This window comes from Haliaeetus albicilla, chromosome 22 (genome assembly GCF_947461875.1).
Source record: "Haliaeetus albicilla chromosome 22, bHalAlb1.1, whole genome shotgun sequence".
NCBI classification, from domain to species: Eukaryota; Metazoa; Chordata; class Aves; order Accipitriformes; family Accipitridae; genus Haliaeetus; species Haliaeetus albicilla.
Window position 1 is genome coordinate 12,700,769 of NC_091504.1, and position 22,483 is coordinate 12,723,251.

The window sequence follows — 22,483 nt, forward strand, 5'->3', positions numbered from 1 at the left end:
CACAAAGCCGGTTCATTAAGTCATTCTCTGCACAAAGCATAGCACATTCCTTCAGCTGGTTCTTTTTAATTGCCAAGACATCATACATAGCAACAACAGGTTCTAGTCAAACCACCTGGGAGAACACAGCCTTATCTGAAAGTCCTTTTGGTGGTCCACTGCCGCCCCCATTACAGTGTTCTTCACAATGCCTGTGGTTAGTTGCCTAGCAAAGGGGATGAGAGCTGTGCTTTTTTTCCCATCTTATCAGTCATTTCTTTTTGAGCTAAGCAAGAACAAAATCACCTCAAAAGTTTCTTGAACTCAGAAATTCACCAGAAAGCTGGTTTCTATGATCCAGCTGGAAGCATCGACCTTTTATCCCACTATTCACCTCTTTCGCAGGAACCATTAAACTCATTAAGATTTTCACTGAAGAGATACCTAAATTCTCTTCATGCATTCTTTATCAGCTCAGATTGATCCCACTTGCTATGAATAACAGCAATGGAAAACACAGCATGTTTCTCAAAGAGGCCAATGTCTCCCTCCATTTTTTCCTATCTTGTGAATCTCCAAGCTGTCCATTATACATGTACATCATGCTGCAAACTGGGATAGCAAGAGAACAAACAGCAAGAGAGCAATTGCACTGATGTGTAAATAATGCAACAGCAAGCAACTAATTTGATTTACAAGACTTGGAAAAGAGACATCATCCACTTATGTGATGCAAGTCTTCAGGAATGTTTTTGCAATTATAACATTTTGCAATAACACTGTTTTCTATCTGTCTCAATGCAGAGCTATAACAGCACCAAGATATAGCCAGACACTCCTTATTCAAATATGGTAATGAGGAACTATTAAGAGTATTGCTTAAGAATCACATTTTAACCCTGAAAGATGTCCCACAGCAGAGTGGACCAAGGCTCCTGACCATACTGAAAGTCCACAAAGACATGAGTGCCACCATAAACGCAGAAGCTTTCACAAGCCTTTTGCCAAATACCTTCAGATACTACTTCTCTCTACTGTGACACCTTCATATCCAGTGGTCTGAAAGAAGTCAAGTATTTGGTAAATGACAGAAGCTGTTTTACAGTAGCTTTTTGGTTAAAAGTCAATGTTATTCTGAATGAAGAGGTGTACATCTGATTACTTGCCAGCCACAACATGGCCTGGGTTTCATCAGCTGCTTCTGCAGTTTAAGCGTTTTTTGCTTAATTTGTGCACATATATACAGACCAACTTCTGGACAAATTTTTGTACTAGTTGACCAATGTGTTATCTACTGGCTGTATTGACAGAAAACACCATCAGACTTTCTAGCTATAAACATCACTACTGAGAACAGAAGTTCAACAGAGCTGTCCTTGCCAGCCAGTGTCAACCCACATGATCTTCTCTTGCCACCCTCCAAATACCATGGCCCAACAAAGACATTTAACATCTTTTATAACAGGTAACTTGATTTTGATAAAAACAGAATTCCCTATTTCAGTCTCAGCTAGTTACTCTGAGCAAGAAATCAAAGCCCTCTGAATGAGATCAGGCAATCAGACAAAAAAAAATTCATAGGCTAAGTAGACCTCATTTTTACTTTATTGCGAGAATCTGATGATAGGAAACTTCCTCTTCGCCAATTATACAGCAGCAATCCAACCATGCGAAGCTTTTGTCCTGAATTTAAACCATATTCTCTTCATGGAACATCACTATTTTGTATCAGTATTCTATTGTATGTTCCTTGAATACATGAAAGTAAGCACTTTTTTGACCTTTAACCTCAAACTCTGACTTTTCTCAAACAAAAATCACTCAACATTTTGCACAAATCTAAATAAATGTTTAAGCCCAGTCCTGAATGTACTCTCACAAGACAGCATGAAATAAAGAATCAGAAGGGAACAAATCCCACTCATATTTTGTGTCCCTTTTCCCAATTCAATTTTATTTAGTTATTAAAAAATAAGAGCAGTCCCCCCTCACATCCTCTCCTAAGGGGGAGGGGGGTGGGGTGGGGTGGGGAGAATCATTGTACATTTTCCTCACTAAACATAGCAACAGACTTGAGTGAATTACAAACTCATCTTTCTTTAAATAAGCCCAGACACATCTACTTAAAAATTATTTGATCTTCTGTAATAGAAAAAACTGTACACCCTTATTTTCATTTAATAGATCAACAAAAAGATTTCAAAAAGACATGTCCCCTTTTATTAACAGGACAACAATACATAATTCTTCCTTTGCATTTGCAAGTAAAAGGGCATGGGGGGGGGGAGAAAGGAGGGAGGAGAATGTTCATCAACAGAATAGTTACCACTGACTTACCATACAAAGACAAAAACTGATCACAGCTGCCACCTGACGAGAGCAAGACAGATAAGGATTCTAAATGTCCTGAAGGAATTGCATAACTGACAAAATTACTATTCAGCAAAGCACCAGCTGCAGTACGTTTAAAGAGACATATCACAGAATATAACAATGGACAGTATCACTTTCAGCAATTTTTAAATGAGTACTTAGAGAGAGTAAGAGGAAAAAAAATCCCAAGCCCTCAGATGCCTGATCCTATTGTACAGCTATGTTAAATGGATGCCTATACAGAAAACCAGCAGTCGTAACTACAGAGGGTTTTATTTTTTTAATGAGCTGCAGTTCAGAGGACACAGGTAAGACATGGACCATTTGTCCTCAAAAAAACATAAAAATAAAGAAGCCAACAAACCACATGTTTTTATCAAATATTTACTTACCATCTTCCATGTCTTCTTCAGTGTTGTTATGTCCATCAGCCATTGCTACATTCCCATTAATGACAGGATTTTGAGTAATTCTTGGAGGATCATCTGTATCTCCAGCTAACACCGAAAAAAATATAAAAATTAATCAGCTATATTAACATTTCTGTCTCAGGTAGCGTTTATGAGACACACAACTGGCACACTTTTGTGCAAAACAGTATCTACTTAAACTATAGGACAACAATTGTACTGGTATGTGCCTAACTAAAATTCCTCAAATAGATGAATACTTACGGATGAAGCAAAAAGTCCGCATTAGCGCAGAATACAAAGAACATAAATTGATTCTGAAGTTTCCAAATGGCCTTCCAGTCAGTATCTCATAATCAAGTCTCATTAAATAAAAAGAAACTTTCAAATTACTTTTTCTGGCATTCCACATTTTTATACAGATACAAGTTTCTAATAGCTGACTTTCTAAATTAACAATTTACTTTAAGACTTCTTCAGTGTTACTGCTTTTAAAAAAAATCCTAAACATTTAATCAAATGTAACGGTAAGATTTAAATCTTACTTGGGAAAAATTAGAAAGGAAATCCTTTACCATCTCAGGAACATTTTAGAGGTAACATTTTCCAGTTTCTAGCCATCACGGCTATTAAGTTTTGCTACAGTAACTGTTCAAACACCACTAAAACAAGAGATATGAAACAACTCCATGTACTAAACCCCCACTATTTTAAAGATGCATTGCTTTGATTGAACAAGCATCCCCCTGATTTATTCAACAGCTGAACAATGCCTCCTTCCATTGCTTGCGCACCAAAAGCTGATGGATCATTTCAGTGCGATTCCAGGGAAGCGGGTATATTCCTGAATAAACTGGTTTTTATCATCAAACTGTAAAACCTATAACCCTTGCAACCATCTCAAGGACAAGCACTACTTAAAAGACACTCTTTAAAGCATCTGGTAAGCTTCTCTTTGCTGTACCAGTCCTGCTCTTAACTTGTATATTCTACTACACCACAAAACCCCCGACGTCACCGGTTTCTGTAAGTAGGAGCGGTTTTATACCCGAAAGCTACACACAAGTCACCGGCTGCGTGGGCAGCCAGGGATGCAGGTAACCTATCCTACAGGAAGGAAAGGGCTCCCCAGGGGAACACCGCCTGCTCCGCGGCCGCGCTCCCCGGCAGCGCCCGCGCCCTCGCCCCGTCAGCACCCTGGACAGAGCCGCCCTCGCCTCCGGCCGCGGCGGGGGCTGAGCCCAGCTCCCCACCCGCACGCGTGGGGGGGCTTGCGGAGAGGGACGCCGGGCTGTGGGCCCGATCGGCCCAGACGAGCGGAACCAGCCAGCCTAGGCGCTCGCCTCCGCTCTGAACGCAGCTGAACTCCTCCCGTACAAAGCGGACAAACGCACGCGACGGGAAGCGGAACGAGCTATGGCAATCGCTGCCTGATAGTCTTAAAAGCCACGGAAGGAAGGAAGGAAGGAAGGAAGGCCAAAGCCACGGCAAGCCAGGTGAGAAGCGAAGTAGGATCAGTCACCAGTTGCTTCACAGTCCTCCCTCTCCTCAGAGCCACACTGAGGCGTGTGCAACACACTTTTGCAGCCTCATTCCAATTCACAGTACGCAAGAAAAGATAACTTTCACAACCGGCATTCCTACTCTAATTATTTACTCTTGTAGTAAATCCACAGAACTAATAACTTCCGCCCTGAGCATGAACAGAAACAGATCAGGTTAGAGACTTACTTCTGGATTAGAGCTACAAAGGATCATAAACTTAATGCTCGAACACGGCTTGCGGAAGCTTACTAGGATGCAGCCAATCTCACTGAGGCATGAGTGAAACATATATGCTGAAACATACAGTATGCAGCACCCACAATAAAGTGCGCACCTTTCTCATTGTCAGTACATCATACTTGATTTTGCTTTTGTGAAGTTTTGATTTTATTAGAAAAAGGTTTGCAGAAGATTGGCTCCTGAGCGATACAGCTGCAGGAGGCTCTGCCAGTAGCTATCAGCACTGGCAACCCTGTAGCATGGTAGAACAGCAAGTTAAAATAAACATAACTTAATTACAACAAAATTAAGCGGGAGGACAAGTTTAAACTGCTGCAACTCGAGAACAGGAAAAGGGCCAGAGTAAGAAGGAAGGATCACTAAGTTTATTTCCACAGCTTGCTTTTGTTTGTTTGGTGGTTTTTTAAATTCTTTTTAATCTTTTAACAACAGCACGGTGAGAGTCTAACAAGGAAGCTGTCCTCTGGGTCACTTCTCTCCTATCTGGAAGCATACAGCATGCCTGCAGCAATGCAACAATTGCTTACACTAAATTAACAGTAGGATTTTTTAATTATTAAGTTATCATCAAGGCAACTTAGTATCTAGAAACAAACTGAAGCAAACACCTGAGGAATAGTCAGTTCTCCACTAAAAGCTCATCTAAAATATTCCTTTAACAGAGGATTTAAATGTTGATACCATATTTTATCAGGAAAGACCTGTCCTTAACTAAGAAAATAAAGAGCTTTCTGTGAGATACTACTCTACGTTCCCCAAAAGTACGAACTGTTAGCAGAGAGGAGAGAGAAAATGCAGAAGAGATCATAGCAAAAGCAATCAACTTAAAGACAAACAGAGGCAGCTTCTGAGAGATACTATTTAGCGATAAGATAAACTGAATCATGATGTATGCCATTGCTGCTTTTTCTGACATATATTGACACTTATTTTGTAACACAGCTTTCAGATATGGAACCCAGATAACAGTAGTGAATGTTTTTGGCTTCTGTGAATAAAGGAAATTTTTAACTTGTAATAAAATCCAACTATTACAGTAAATACTTGGCACAAACAAAACACAGTCCTTGTTCAACAGATCTACTAGCAAGCAGTATGACAACATTTATTTTCAACTACAGCATTGAAAACCAGTAATTTATATTTTACTCTGCTGTCCTTAAGAGCTCATAGGAAAGAATTGTCAAATCATACCAAGATTTAAGAAACATGTTTTCCTTCGCCTCAAGCAGAACGATGCCAAAGACTTATTCAATTATGCAATACAGGATTAAGAAACAGAAAAAAATACCTGTCCACACTGGCCAGGAAAACCTTCCTACCAAACACACTACTTAATACACTGCTGTCTTTAATGCAGCTTAAACCACAGTGTGTCAACATCACCCCAGTCATGTCATCTATCAGTTCCTAGACCAAATACCCAGTTTTAATCGTATCCTTGGAATAAACATGCAGTTTATTAATCAACCAAAAGCTAACATAAGCCCCATAAATGAAGATGGTATTACAACAAAGCACGAAGTGACCTTATGAATAAGGAATGTTTTTAACTCTTGAAATACAGTACTGCAAAATATTAAATAAATACAGCTTTCAATACCAGAAATTAGACACTGTCAGACTGTTTGGTGAAGAGCACTTAAGTTGTTTTCTACCTCCCCAAAACGCAACACATACAACTTTGTAGCTATTCCTTCATTACCAAAAAGAATACAAGGCAACATGAAGAACAGCGATGACAATTTCTTCTGAAACATTTAAGGTTATATACAGTTTTCTATCTACCCATGCCACTGCATTACAATCAAACAATATAGCTTGAAGTGTTTAAAGGGGGTCTCTGCAGTTTAGAGGTTAAGACACCTAAAAAGAGGCATCTCAGATATTAGTGAGTTTGAGCAAAACAAGAGCTTTCACTTATTTACTGAAAGATGATGAATGCTGAAATGAAATCAAGTCTAAAAATTGACGTATGCAACTGGAAAGAAACTGGAGCATGACAATATAGTTTGGGAAGTTAGTAAAGAAGTGTCCGTCACCTTATACAGACAAATTACTGGATCATATATAAATGACTCCACAGGTGCACACCTCTCATTGCTCATTAACAAAGTCTGTCACTGAAGTGTTGAGATGAAAGCCTGAAAGCAAAATGGTTATTGCAATTGATGCTAAGGGAAAAGAAAAAAAAAAGGGGGGGGGGGGGGGGGGGGGGGAGACAAAATTCTCTGAAACTACAATCTTGCCATGGGATGCCAGACCTTACAGAAAGTATTAAAAAAAACCAACTTATTTTTGACTATAAGCTCAACATTATCATACTCAAATACTCGCACTGTTAAGTAATCAGAACAAAAATAGCACCAATGATTAAAAAAGACTGTACTCCAAAAAAGCTGTTCAGATGGATTCAGCTGGTTTAATAAGATGAACTCAATGTCACTGAAAGATACTGCTCTATTGTTCTACTGTTCACAGTAATTCAAATCTACAGGGAAGGAATCTCAAAATTTGCTATATTTTCTTCCTATTAATGAGAAAGCAGAAAAGATTTTTTTGGTCAATATCATGTTGCTTTTGGCACAACCTAAGTCCTGTTACAAGACAGGAGTACCGCAGAATATGTTGCTCAGCAGTAAACACGTGCTTGCAGTCACATGTGGACAAAAGCTACAGAATGACTCCACTATCGCAGCAATTAAGTTACAGCAGAATATTGCTACTACTTTAACAATGATGACAGTGAGCTACTAATTTCATAGGTTTCAGTCATGACTCATATCACACCAAACACTCAAATTTTGAAAGATTATCTATACTGTTTGTCATTAGCTTGTGGATCTGGCAGCCACAGAGGAGAAACGGAAGCGGCCTTCCCTGCAGGTTATGAAAAATTTCTGTTTTCTATTGAGGTTAAAGAGACCACAGTGAAGGAGCAATAGCAATACTAAAAACTTGCTTACAATTTGTCATGCACAACTGCCTCACGATGGAAATCACTAGTACCAAGTACTTTTACATGTCACTACAGGCAGTTTGCATAGGCCTCCATGCAGAACTTCCATGGCTATCCCAGAAACAAGGGAGTTGCACTAACAGTGGGGTTAGCAGGCTGAAGAGAAGTCAGTCATTCACTGCTGGCAGCAGCTTGAAGACTTTGACACTCCAAACTTCATATCCAGGGTTGTGCCTTGTACGGGATGGGGTATAAGCTGAAAACACAAGACTTTCTCCCCTACTGCTGGACTAAATGCACATTCCAGAATAAAAGCCTTCCTAAAAGTTTTTTAAAGGACTTTTAATACTTTTTAAAAAATAAATAGAATTGTTATGTACACCTATGATAAATTTCGGACAGGGGGTGAATTCCAATGGATGAGTGAAGCTGCAGTAAACACCGAGAAAAGCGACTTACTCAGCAAAAAATGTAACGTGGTAGGAGAAAAGAATAAAGTCAGGCTCTGTAAATCTCACCGAAAAATGAGCAAAGTCAGTCTTGTAGCAATCAAATTACATCAGCATCAAAGGATATCAACTGCATGCTAAACACACAATCCAGGTCCAGCTTTGCACCTCAGTGTCAGAACTCACTGGACTGCTTGAAAGCAGACGAACCTGTAACGACCCCCTGGGGCAGCCCTGCTGAGCTGCTGGTCCTCAGCGCTCACTGCGTAACTTCTCTTCAATTGTGGAACATACTATAATCTCTTTAAAAAGTTTTAAAAAGAAGTATTTTTAAATACATCGGTATTTTAAATACATTAAATAAACCTCTAAAAGTTTACCTCTTCAGTGCATAATTCAGAATGCCAGTCTCACATGGATAATGCCACACAAGTAAAAAAAAAAAAATTTAAAAAATCACCATTGCTAGGAATTACAATGAAAAAACATACAGTGATTTCAAGTGCTATACTAAATATCACCTCTTTTTACCACCAAATTAACTTTTGCTATTGTAACTACTGGGCAGCATATCAAAATACATAATCGAAAAATTCCTAAAGCAAGCAGTAAATGCAGTGCTTTCTGAAGCAGTTACTGAACTGTGGTGGTGGCAAAGAGGACACCGATGAGACTCACTCAGAAAACCTTAAAGCAAGAATATTAATTCTTGAAAGCAAACAGGAAACTTAGAATAATGTGAAGATGAAAAATAAATACCTGCCTTTAACTGGAAAAAATTATGCAAACAGGTTACTTCATAATTCTCTGTAGCAAAGACTCCCCAAACCATGCCTGTAAGTGGTCTGCGGACAGTCTCTTGAACCAGTGGAACTGTTTTTTATGTCACTATACTAACAGCTCAGAAGAAAACTTGTGGGTTCCAGCGACTTGCTTCTCCAAAAGTCTGGAAACCATTGCTACAAAAACCAGATTAACAGGCATTAATCCCAGGAGGCAGGGTTTTTAAAAAACAAACAAACAAACAAAAACCCTCACCAAAAAAACCCCGACCAAACAAAAAAAAAAAAAAAAACAAAAAAAACCAAAAACCAACCAAAGAACAGAACAACCACACACACCAAAATTAGCCAAACAAGTTCCCAACTCTATGATCTGAATGAAATTAACTTACAATAGTCAATCTTTAAACAACTAGAAGTGTTCAAAGCAAAAATTTCCCCTCACTTGCTCTGGAAGAACTCAGCCTTTCAAAAGTAAGAGAAACTATTTGGCCTCTAATCCCTACCTGCAGGTAGAATACAAACACCACTTACTGCACAAAGGGACTCAGGAGAAAAGGAATTAAGTGTTCTATGCAGTTTCATTTTTTCCAAGACAGTCCTAGGTTGCTGTAATGAAAATCTAAAGAGGTATCAACCAATTTCTGTAGTGTGGCTGCCTTTCAAAAGGCATCCAAAAATAAAGCAATCCACCTAAAACATTTTAAGGATAAAACAGTAACAGAGTTGGAGATTAATTTGGCCAGTAGAATAGGAGGAGGGCAAAGGAAAGAACATAAACCCCCAAGATGCTACGGGCTGATATCAAGGGGTAGATAACTGCTGCCACAGATGTTTCCATGAGTTGTAAAAACCATGTAATATGCCTTTACAGCTAAAAGTTAATTCCCACATTAGCAAAATGGTGGGCAATTTGCTTTTGTTTCATTTATTATTTTTCTTCCTTCATGGTTCGTTACTTTTGCATTACTTGATCCGGTGTCAAAAGGTGTATCTAGTGATGTAAACCTCTAAACAAGAAAGCTATGAAGGACAATGACTAAGTCTTAAGGGGAAAAGGCTTCCAGAGAAGTATCAGGAGGTGAGAGGCAAGCTAACAGATTAAGGGAGAAAGGTGTTATGACCGTAAGAAGTGAGATGAATTGTAGCTAGAGAGACAAGGTTTAAAGGTCTTCAATGCTTTCAAAATTTGCCTTAGCAAATTCAGAAAGAAAAGAAAGAAAGAAAGAAAGTAGAAAGGATATTTATTTACTAAAGAGCAAGTAGCCAACGTTAGATCTTAAAAAAAATAGAAACAGTATTATGCGGAAGTCTCTTGCCCTCTAATTGTCATCTGAAACAAATAATTATTGCATTATTGACTGTGAATTGCAAATCCCTCACAGAAGAAGATGATGCTACACAAGACAGTAAATGAAGATGAAAACATTACTGCGATGGGACAACTTCCTGGAAGCAGACTCATCATCTCTGCCATGCCTACAAAATACTTAGCAATGACTAGACAGTCAGTAATGCTGCAGCCACCACTTATTACACTGATCAATCATTATATTGCTGTTGCCTTGTAATCCCATCATTATGTCTGCCTGTCCAAAGAGAACATTTTGACAAAACATAGGATGGCAAGACTGGTTTTAAATTGCACCAATGTACCTAATGAATTTTAAAAAAAAATCGTATTAATAGGTTACATGACTATTCTTACATAAAACAAAGAAGTTATTATTCTAAGCTCCTGAACACTGAACAACATGCATGAAACATACCAGTCTCTAAGGTAAATAGTATCTGAAACTTCATCCTACTGAGAAATTTATCTTTATTTGAAAATATAAGGGAGGTACAATGTAACTTTGTGGACAGAAAAATAGCTGAGAACAAATAGACTACACAGAACCTGCTCTATAAACCAGGCAATTTGCTGCAGCAACTCATTTATCTGCTTATCTTTGAAGAGAGAAGCAGTCTGATGGCACTTTACAAAACAAAATTTTAAGTCTTAAAAATGTGATTAACTTCTTATAGACATGTATAAAGGATTTCGGGTATTATCACTGCAATTACTCAGTGGACCAAAAGCTGACATTTAAGAAGTCACCCCGAAAAATTTACTAAAACAAACAGTGACTAAATTACTGCCTGCTTTCAGCAGTTTAACTCATTGCTTTATGAATAATTCAGCGTTAAATGAAAGACTGCATGAACCAGAGTTCAGTCTGAACACTAACAACATGCCTGTAATTATCTAACAAATTTACAACTTTATACTCTTGCTGAAGGAGTTTGTATAGACAGCCTTCTCATTTTAAGAAATTTTTCATATGCTTTTTAAGCTCCAGGTGTTTAATAACTTGGGGTAGACAGCAGCACCAGCATGAGTTTTTCTTCAGTAGTGATGTTATTTGTCAGAAAGATACCAACCTGCCTGTCTCACCAACCTGGCTTTAACCAATCTACAGTGCCACAACCCCTTGGCAGTCATCACAGCAAGAGAAGATATGCTGAAAAATCTTTCATAGTTCCTTTTCTTAGTCTGATGAGCTTTGTTAGCTTAGGTTACACTTCTAGAAAACTATCAGATCAGGAAGAAAGGAAGGAAGACTGCTTCTGGCTCCCATGTAATATTCAAAAACCAGTAACTAGAACAGTTGACAAGACAAATTATTTTCTTCCACGATAAGGAAAGGCTGAACCATCAGAAGTGTCATGACCTATTATACCAACAGCTACTGGACTTGCACTACCTTCTCTCTGCTGTATCTAGAGCAGCAAGGCTATAGAAGCAACTACCTTAACTCGTCACGTCTTGTCTCTGCACATTCCAGAGATGGTAATATGATTACATCTTTGCTGAAGACAAGGCACTCAGTCCCAACCTACTGAACACACCCTAAACAATATGTTTTTCCAGTATCACACCCCTTTATGTTTTACTGCTTTACTGAGTAATGGACTTAGCTCTTGCAACCACAAACACTAACCTCTTCGGCAATCATCACTAGAAAGGCTGAAAAACTACTCAAAATAAAATGAACTTCTGAAACGGGGAAGAAACAGATACACTGTCAACTGGAGCCAGGGCAGTCCAAGCATCACAGAGCATTTATGTTTTTACATGACACTATACTCAGCATGCTATAGCACTGTGATCACATTCTTGGTGTTTTAAAAAAGACAATTAAAATGAGTTTATTTGGATAACAATATGAGCACGTTATGGGATTGGTGATTATGTTCCCACTGGCAACTCCCTCTTTTCTTGTGAAAGTACAGAAAAGCATACACCTTCATCACCTGGACCAGCATAATTTTTAGTAGTCAGTCAGCTATATACATTTTCAGAACTCACTTCTGTATCATGTTGGATGAGTACAGTCCACAGTTTCACAAAGTTTTGAGGTACATCTATTAAACTAAATACTATGACCAAATGCCTGCTATATACTTAAGCAGCAAAAAGGTTTTGCACATTTACCAGTAATATAAAACGTTGCCTTACATGGGTTAGTATGATTACATACACCACTTGCCCAAACTAACTCTGGAGGTAGACTCGTTCTGTGTAGTTACTTTGTTACAAAGTCAAAATATTATTCGCCATTATTTCAGATTCTGAAATTGTTTGACAATGGATTCATACTTACAGAAAACGCTAATTGCACTGCTCACTCCTGGACTCAGTCTTGAAGTATGGTGAGCTTTGCTCAAACTAGCAGTAGCATGGAAAGGCAGCATGTATATATTAAATCTTCTTTATTTCCTAATGCTGACATGATTTTTTGAATGCTTGAAACAGCTGATCTGTCCATGTTAGAGTTTAAATGCAAAAATAATTTCTTAGCAAAGAACAACAATGGATAATAATATGGATTTTGCACTGCAATTAATTTTACAGACACTAGGAGGGGAAAAAAATTAACTTCTAGCTTCATACCTTAATTTACCTTTAAACAGCACAGATCACTCTGAGCTAGAGCAACTGTGCAATGTGCGTATCAGAGACCTCATACCTAGGATCTAGCATCTTGCGCATTTCTTCATGTTATTTTCAATAGTGCTTTTAAAGGTCTTCCTTTATCATTGGAGATTTGCTAACACTGATCTTGTTTTACCTCTTCTTCCTTATGCTTTCTGCTGTGCAGAGAAATGGATAGATATGTAAAGTAGGTTCACGGGAATCTGGCAATGTTTACAGGTAGCTAGTAGTTGTGGGACTAGGCTTTTGTGAGAAGAGGGAAAGGCACACAAATCACATTCAGGAGAATAATTTTTAAAACTGTTCTACAGTTGTGAAAAGGCAAGCAAGCAGAGTTAATGATATTTCCTTCTCATCTGACAACACAAGCTTAAATCCAGGCTTCTTTGCTGAATAGTAAAGGATTCTAAATCAAATGTGCTCACAAGAAATCACTCCTTTTAGGCTAACCATGAAACTACCAAACCTTTTTAAAGGTGGCTATTATAGCAAAGCAGCATGAAATCACAAGCCAAATAATCTACAAACTTGGTCTGTTAGTCCTATGGCAAATCTAGAAAAATGCAAAACTGTCCTTGGGTACACAGCGGTCAACTATGCCATGCCACATGATGCATATGCTGCTCAATTGGGATGCACAACTGGAAGATCTTGGGACTCCCTAAGCGCAGTATCTCACTATATTGTTCTTGAAGCGGTTCTTCTATAAAGAACTACTCTGGGCTCTAATTAGCACAGTGCACTGAATACAACAATCTGAATTATAATATGGAAGCATAAAGATACTGTTTATAAGGGAGAACTGTAAATAAAGCCTGCTGTGTGTGCTGGTTTGACTTCTTCATATAACACATTAACAGGTTAAGAATAAGGACAGAGAAAACAGACTAGATATATTCACTTCAGAGAAAAGGTGACTGAAGGGGGGTACAGGATGCGCCAGACAAATATCCTGAATAGCATGGAGGAGGGGAAAAACAAAAAAAACCCAAACCAAACACACACACACAAAAAAACCCACCAGAGAACAAGTATTTTCTACTACTTACAATACAAGGGGCTTTACATGAAATTACCAGAATGTGAGTTTAAAGGAAAGAAAATCCTTTTTCATGCTGCACGTGAAACTTCTGAAAGCTATGAAACATTTTGTCAGAAGATGCTGTGGAGGCCCAGACGCCTTTTTCCAGCTCCCTCTGGCTCAAAGGCAGTGGCACTAGTGCAACACAGGAGGTTCACAAAGCACAGTGCGGAGGTTCGACACTGGCCAACAAAAGAAGCCGTGGCAGGCTGAAGGCAACAGGAATGGGGAGGGGCACTGCTGTAGGGCACCCTCCCAGGCCCCCATCTCATGGCTCTGGGATTTCCTGATCTGTAGATGGTGTCTCTCCATTTCAAAATGCCCTATGAGTGTGTATCCCCACTTTTCAAACCCTTAGACGTTACTAGTATCTACAACATCCCAGGCAAGGAGTGCCGCAGTTTAACTATGTTATACAAAATAACTCTTTGTATTTTCAACCTGCCTTCTGATGCTACATTTTATGTTCTCGGGGGTCTTACATTGCTTCTGTTGAACCTTCTCTTGCCACTTGTGCTTTCCAGACTTCTAGCACATCTCTCCTCAGTTATCCACAACACTAGGGCCAGACGGCCGCTTGCTAGTCTACTTGGACATTACTGCTACCGTGGCCATTTGATACCTTTTATGATCTTTACTTTCCTTGTCATAACTTCTTTACTTCTCCTATACCTTTTTAAGATGGAGGAGGAAAGCAAGGCTGTTAACCAGGCTGCACTCAGTGTTCAAGACGCGGAAGCACAGTGAACTTATACAAAGCACATATTATTCCCCATTCACTTCCAAAGGCAAAGCAATGAATGGAAGAAGATTCCATCAGGAGCAGTGAAAAGGCACGGAGGCAGCCTGGCCAGGCTCAGACACCCTAGGGGTGAGCACAGCAGGGAAGGGAACTCACCATTCCTCCCCTGCCCTAACATTTAACATAAGCATCTGCTACTGACAGACCTCAAGACACCAGGTTAAACAATTTTTGCTCAATCCAGGGTGGCTAATCTTACGCAAATATGCAGGGTTTCCATAAGAAGCTTTTGAACATTCATACGGAAAAACCTGTTACCAACCTAACGTCTAAAAAAAAAACCAAAAAATCCAAGCTTCCCGACTCAGAAGGCAGTTCTGTACTGTCTATAAACTTTCCTATAGAAAATAAACGCCTATCACACAGAAGCGTTCAGCACTTCGCATTCAAAACAAGAGCGCACCCAAGTCACGCTTCCCACTTCAAGAAAAACTAATCCCAATTGCCCAGAAGCTTCCACGCGGCGTGGGGCAGGGAGCAGGCTCGGCCGCGGGCTCCCCACCCAGCCCGACACCCAGCGGGGACAGCTTCGCCTCCCGGCCCAGCGTCGGCGCTTCTGACGGCTTCCTCCTCGTTTGAGCGCGCCGCACCAGGAACTGCACCGCGGATTAGGAGCCGCAGCAGTACAGCACAGAGCTGAACCAATTAGCGTGGGGCTGCCCAGCACTGATAAATCCTAACCTCACGTCAGGGTCACTTTTACAAGGCTAGATTAACTGTGGAGAAAAACGACAACAACAATTAAACCATTCAAGGTTTGGGGTTGGGGTTTGTTTTTTTTTTTGTTAAGTCCTTTATGTGAACCGATACACATGCACACATGCACGTCCTGGTAACAGAGGAACGTTTACTGTTTCCTCCCAGTGATATAAGGAGCACTGCTGCCAAAATCATTATTTTCCATCGAAATTCGGTTTTTGCTATGCTTATTAACATATACATTTCAAGCATAATAGTAAACTATGATTTTAAGAGATTCCTACTACCAAAAAAAAAAATCTGCACTTTGGGTTAATTTTACCATTTGTTTTCACTGTAATTAACAAGAAGTAATTATGCACTCATCTAAAATTAACAACTGCGGAACGAGCAAAACAAAAAACATTCCTTTTTCAAATGGGATGCCTTACAATGAGCTGGACAAGAAGCTGCTTTTTTGTTCTCCAAGACACAGATTTCAGAGTTTTCTATTCTCCAACAGTTTCCCAAATTCCTGAAAGACACGGTTCCCAGGAGTTCTTCTGAGGTTGTTACTTAATAAGCTCAATTTTCCGACCTCATCTGTTAGCATTGTTCCATGTTCTACAAAAACTTTCCTGAGCCAAAGAGGGCAAGCGGAGAATGAGAATGACTGTATGTGGGAGGAGTGTCTAACTGGGACAGTGGACTTGGTGATGTCCCTGGCTTTGAACAGGCAGAAGGCTCAGGGCTGATGCCCCAAGGAGCAGGGAGTGTGGGGTGGTTTACCCCATCCCGCTCCCATTTGGCACAGAAATTCCCTTCCCTACATCAGAAGCGTTCCCATTTTGACCAGAGTCTCCACGAAGATTTTGGGGTCTGGACACTCCCAAGAAACCACAGCCATCACATTTCTGGCCAGCCTTAATTTACTGAATCATCTGCCAGGTGGCTACTCTACCTTCTCCTACTTTACAGCATGAACACTAGCAATTATTAAAATAATTTTAAAAGCCTTAACAGAGGACTGAACCAAGAGTCTTCCTCAGTGTTTACAACAGAACCATTACGTCCCAAAGCAGTTCAGGCTTTCTTCAGCATTCACTTTTAAATAAGATTTAACCTTCATTTTTCCTTTCCATTCTGACAGCAACCTTTCTACCCCCAAGTGTTAATGCAGGGAAATAATTATGTAGGCTCTGAGAAACAGCTGATCATTGTTGTAAAATGTTCTGAAGATCAGCTTCTCTTTACTGCTTTGAAGATATAAGTTACTGTACTGAAAACATCCAAATGTTAGCAGATGCCAAAATTAGCACTAAACCGTGTTAATTATTTAATATTGTCTACGTGAAGAACAACTTTCTTCAAACAACACAGCTGAAAAACTGTTTTACATAGAAAACATATGGAATCTCGGGTGTTAGCTTCTATTATTTACCAAGGAATTCTTAAAAGAATGCAGAACGGGAATTTTATAATCCTCAGTTACGCACTCCACTGACAATTTTAGCACTTTTTTGTCAGCAATTTTAAGTCACCTTTTTTTTTTTTAAATGAAAACAAAAGAAAACATTTAAGAAGTGACAAAAAAAGCTTTTCCTGTTTAACAATTCAGTGTTAAATAGCCAACCAGTTGTTCTGGTGGCAAAAAAGGCTGCCATGGGACCGTGTAGCCAAGTCTGCTTACTAGTTAAGCAAGCACAATCAGAAATGAACTTATATTTTGTATTCTAGAGAAAACAATACACATACAAAAGAAGGCACAACAATACATGCATTTTGAGGCTAACTTTCTTTTTCAAATCCTAATACAAATGCACCAAAATCAATGAGGCAAAAGAAGTACTGTCTACTCCTCCATACCCACATTAGCTGAAAACAGCTAAATTCAGATCTCCAAATCAAGCTACTTGGAATACAAACAAGAATAAAGAAAAAAAAAAAAATCTACTGATAAACACTGGAGCACCTGTAAGGCAGCAATCATTTTTAAAACTCTTCTTTATCACAGACAGAGCTTCTTGAACCATGTACATCATACAGTAACATCTGCAGCTGCAAACTTCAAAACTACATGGTTTATGCAAATCATGCAAACAACTGTTTTAGAAACAGAAATTTGAGAGACATTCAAGAAGTGAGACCTTGCACCTATGCAATTTAGATTTCATCTTGCAGTGCAACCAAGCGGATGAAGGGTGGAGGGATGATGCTTCGGATGGAGTTTATTTTATATGCTGGGGCTGTTGCATATTTCAACACTGTCGTTAATACCCCGATGTGTCACCACCCCAAATAACCACCCAAATTAGTTTTTTCCTGAAAAGGGAGACAAAACAAGTTGGTCAAAATTCTTCTCCTCTGTCTTTGGAAAGCCAGTTACCTCACATGTGGCAGCAGTTATAACCAGGACATTTTTGAGCTAAAATACATTCTGAGGGGAAAGTTGTACTTCACTGCTCACATGTTTGTTGTGTATTTACTTTCTTATTTATTACATACTACATTTTATTTTTTTGTTTCGTAAGCCAAATCCTCAGACAGTATTTCAATAGCTTTCTGGTCAACTATTCTTAGAGCATAAAGGCAACAAGACAGACTTGAAAATGTGTTTTAGAGCAGCTGACTACTGCGTGTCACCCAGTGAATTACATCTTTCTTATGCTCTGCAAAACACCCTAAATCCACAAATACACTCCCAATTTCAATACTCTATTCTTTCTGGCAAATCTTCCCAACTACTTCTATTTTTGCTCCATTGCTAGCGCCACTCATCTGAAGCAAATTTTGAGGACTTCCAAAATTAATTACTGCCTTCCTGCTTTGCCTCTGGCTAGAAGCTGGTATAAACATCACCACCGAATTAAGCTGTATCTCAAATTCCTTATTCTATTGACGATGAATGATTCTTCCTTTGTCTCAGGAAAACTGTAAGTCCCTTAAGTTTTCTCCCCACCCTTTATTTTTCTCTCTAATAATGTGGCCTGTGTCATCATCAGCCACTACAAACTCACACACAGCTGGGACAGAAACCCTTAATACTCACACTTCCTTTGCTCTAGCTAGTCCATTCACATTTCCTGCTATAACTTTTATCCCACAAATGCTCTCAGTGTTTTGAGAACACCCCTGAAGCATGCAAAAGCAGGTTTTTTTGTCAGTCGTCCCTACTACTGGATCCTCATTTCCTCTCCTTTTCCTGGACTACTTTTCCATAGCTTTAAAACCACTAACAGTTTTCCTTGCATGGGGGTGAGCATGGGACAGTGCACAGCAGTGGATCACAGGGGAGGAGAAAGAAATAAATCCAAACATTGAGGTATACCACAAACTGTCTAGTATGTAATTCCTGCCACTTCCTCAGCTCCAGACCTTTTTCACAAAAATAAATAAATAGTTTAAGAATCCATAAGGATGTTTCTCCTTTCAGAAGCAGAGAGGACACCATTTAAGAGATCTTCCTTAAGAAATAAAAGTACATACAAAAAAAAGTATCTGCAACTAGTGTGCATTATTTGAAGGTTTCTCATCTAAAAGTTACCATTTTTTTTAATACCTCAAACTGACAGAATCAAAGCAGAGAGCTCCAGTTTAAATGTCATTAGTCAGATCTGACCCAAACCTGAAATGAGCGTCAGATGTTACTGGTCAAAGTCAGAATAAGACCAACATTTAAGAATTACTAGAGACAGTAATAATTCAACTGCAACGGTTATCCATGCAGGAATACCTTTCCCTTTCTGAAAGGGGAAAACTGTCTTTCAGAAAAAAAGGAAGAGACATGCCATGCCATGCCTTTGCAATAACAATAAGAAGAGATATGAGAGACAACAAAAAGACAAAACAGGCTGGGACTGAAAAAAGAATGGTTATTTTGCTGGAGGTTATCAGGGAGGAGAAGCTGCACTCCAGGACACTGCATTCAGACCAGCAAAAGAACCAAACCAACGCTTCGATACAATATTCAGTTATTTCACCTACAAAAATCAGGTGCCTACAACTAAGTGGCAATGTGTTGTGTTTATCAGGGTGGTAACACAACACTGGCATACTTTTAAGAGCCAAGCTACACAAAAGGAAATTTATCTGTGCACATGTAACAGGAGAGTCTTTACCTGTTTAAGCTTGCTCACAAACCCCATCAGACACAATTAATTGTCTAGATATTTACCTAGCAGATACACTTTTTTCACCCCTATTACATCCTTTGACCATAAAAATGCTAAAATAAAGAAATAAACATACACATGTTTTGATTTGCTCTAAATCATATGGCCAAATTCAGGTATTTCAATGTCCCTGTGGATGTTTTACTATGGAAGCATTTTCAGCACACTTTTTAAGATCAAAGAAACCCCACAAGACCAAAAAGAGAGAGACACAGACAAGCAATAGGGTGAGTAGATGTCTGTCTCACTTTGGCTTGCACAGTCGGGGTAAACAAGAGACTTCTCTAAACATCCAGATGATAATCTGTGGGATGCTAGAGATCTCTGGGATTTTACTAGAGAACTTCTATCAAGCTGTAGGATCTCCCCATACTCCTCAAGGTAAGGCCCTGGAACTTAGCCCATGCACAGCTGTATGGCAGGAGAGATGACGTCCATTGCAAGGACCAGACTGCATGCAGAGGAGAAAAAACACACCCACTACTGCTGGGTTGCACAATCCAAGACAAAAAAAAGTGTTCCCTCATTGTACAAACCACTGCAAATGCCACCCTCTCTTCTTTGAAAATTAAAATTACTTGCTTCAAAGTGTTGACACAGAATAAATGACTGTAGAACAAAAAGAAACACCTTTCAATATATCTTACAGGCACCTGGTTTTAGCTTTTATGATTGCTTCTGCCATCATACCTGCCTAATAGATGCAGTGTTCACAGCCAAATTTGTTTTTAAGGGGTGGGGAGAGAATATTTTTTCATTATTTTCTGCAAATGCTATTAGCAACCAACTCCATGAATTTCACAAGCAAACAGAAAGGCTGTAAGTGTAAGAATTTCAATGCTAACAGCGCTTATTCCTATTCCCTATCACTTAATACAATCCAGCATTCTTGAAGTCCAAGCACACTTCAAATCCCTGCAACCTTCTTTCTCAGGGACAGCGATTCTGAACTCGCCCTGCTGAGCTGTACAGGGAACATCCACTTGAATGCTGAGCTCCAGCTACTGGGGGAAAAGGAAAGGTTATTCCAGATCCACCACTAAAGGCACCCACCATCTATTTGCACACATGCAAACTAGAACTCAAGACACTGGTGTCCAAAGCACTCCAGCAGAATCACAGCATTCCTCTACAGTTGGAAATTAAGAACCTGCATTAAGTGACAAACTCCCGTTATGTGACAGCATTGCCTGTGCTGCATTAATTGCATGTTACATGTACTGTTCTAGGGACAGGTTTATTCCTTATATGCCCCATTTAATTTTTTTAATGTACACATATGAAATATTGTTTAGAGGAATGGCATTTTAAGCATAAAAAAGCCTCCTGGACATGCACAGTTTCCATGTGATTTCTGCTATCAATTTTAACGTGTATGCAAACAGGCAAAAGATTGGATCACACAAGATATAGCCGTCTCACTTTCTGTTCTGCAAGTGAGGAATAAAATCAGAAACAGCAGCACTGCTATTATTTACAGTATTTAATGTTATTTTACTATTATTGATACTACTATTGTAATAGTCAATTTACATGAATACTTTATCTGGGATCAAAGAAATGACCCCTACACTTTAATTCATATACTAGTGTACTTGGTGTGGCCAGCTCTCAGACCGAGATCTATCTAGCAGCAATCAAAGTGCCAGCAATACAGTTTCTCAACACCCAACAATCAGAATCTCTGCTTAGGCAGGTTCACAACCCATGTGATGCTTTATCTTAAGGTGGATAAGGTGGATTTTTCTGTTTTCTGGAAACAGAAAAGAAAAACAGTAGACAAAAACCATTAGTTCTAGGTCATTAAGGATTTTCAAGACTAGATGGCATTTTTGAGTTTTGTTTAGAAATACAGAGAGGATCAGTGGAAACCCTGGCACGTACACATTATACACACAAGAGCTGTTATTGCCAGTGGTTTGTACTAGCTATCTGCACTGGTGCTTTTTAAACTTTTTACAATAGTAACATGCATTTCAATACAGCTCCAACAACTTAATTCTAATCCTTATATTTGATTACCGTTGCTTGAAAAATACATCTGAAAGAACTGGTAGAGCTCTGTAGAAAAGAGAAGGTATTTCTCACCACTACAAGTGGCACAGCTACAGCAATTTGTATTTTCCTCTAAATCTTACAACACAGCAAGTCGTTAAAACAATCTGGGTAGGCCATAAACCAAATTATTCAGGTATGTCCAGGTACTGAAGTACCATTAAAATATTATCTTAAAATAGCTTTTGCTGCTGCTGAGTATCACAGAGACAGTCCAAATTTCTCTGCAGATCCAGGAGGCAGCTGCATACGTTCAACCACAACACGTGACAGTTACAGATCTCAGTGAGTGAACTTACATAGGAGAGAAATATGGTAGGTTGAGGAAAGCATCCCAGCTCCCAGAAAATCCATGCCCACCTCAATATAATCAAGTGTACAGCTATCTTTTGAATATAAGCTGACTTCTGAAGTTAACACATACCACTAGAAATTCTGTGTTATCCATCTGAGTGCTGGTGCCACTCCTTGCCTGGCAGGCAGTTAACATACCTTCTTCTCTGTGGCGGCAGGGGAAAAGGAGCAGGTACCCATCCAGCCTCTCCTCTGCTCAAGTCCAAACAGCATCTAGACAAGGCTGCGACCAAGAACAAGGCACCCTTCTCAGCTGCCCCCTATTCCAGGTGCTCTTCTGAACTGAACCAGTAGGTAGAGCAAAATCATTCTTTTGGAAGTACTGACCTATTTTCAAAGCTTGTTCTCCCAAGGCACCCCTTCCTCTACCTTTGGTGCACCCTCACCTAGGAAACACAGGGGCATAAAGTAGGCTTCTGCCATCCTCACAAGTCACCCAGCTAGGAGACTGCTCCCAAGCAAAGAGTGCTGCCAGTAACAGGACGGTAGCCAGATTAACTGGCCTGGCGCAGCACGTGGCTGTGGGGGTGCGATGCATCCCCACTGGAGAAACAAGTTACCAGATTAGCAACCCCTCCCCAGATTTCTGAGCATGATGTAGAAATCAAAAGTGCAATACTTCCAC

The 22,483-nt window shown here is 39.5% G+C and overlaps 1 protein-coding gene across 1 annotated transcript in view; it reads right to left on the minus strand.

Moving 5' to 3' along the window:
* Nucleotides 1-22,483, minus strand: part of USP7 (ubiquitin specific peptidase 7) — a 75,657-nt gene that overhangs the window by 39,903 nt on the left and 13,271 nt on the right. The window contains exon 2 of the mRNA XM_069809918.1: nucleotides 2,745-2,849. Coding sequence (XP_069666019.1) covers nucleotides 2,745-2,849 — 105 coding nt within the window. The remainder of the gene's footprint in view (nucleotides 1-2,744; nucleotides 2,850-22,483) is intronic.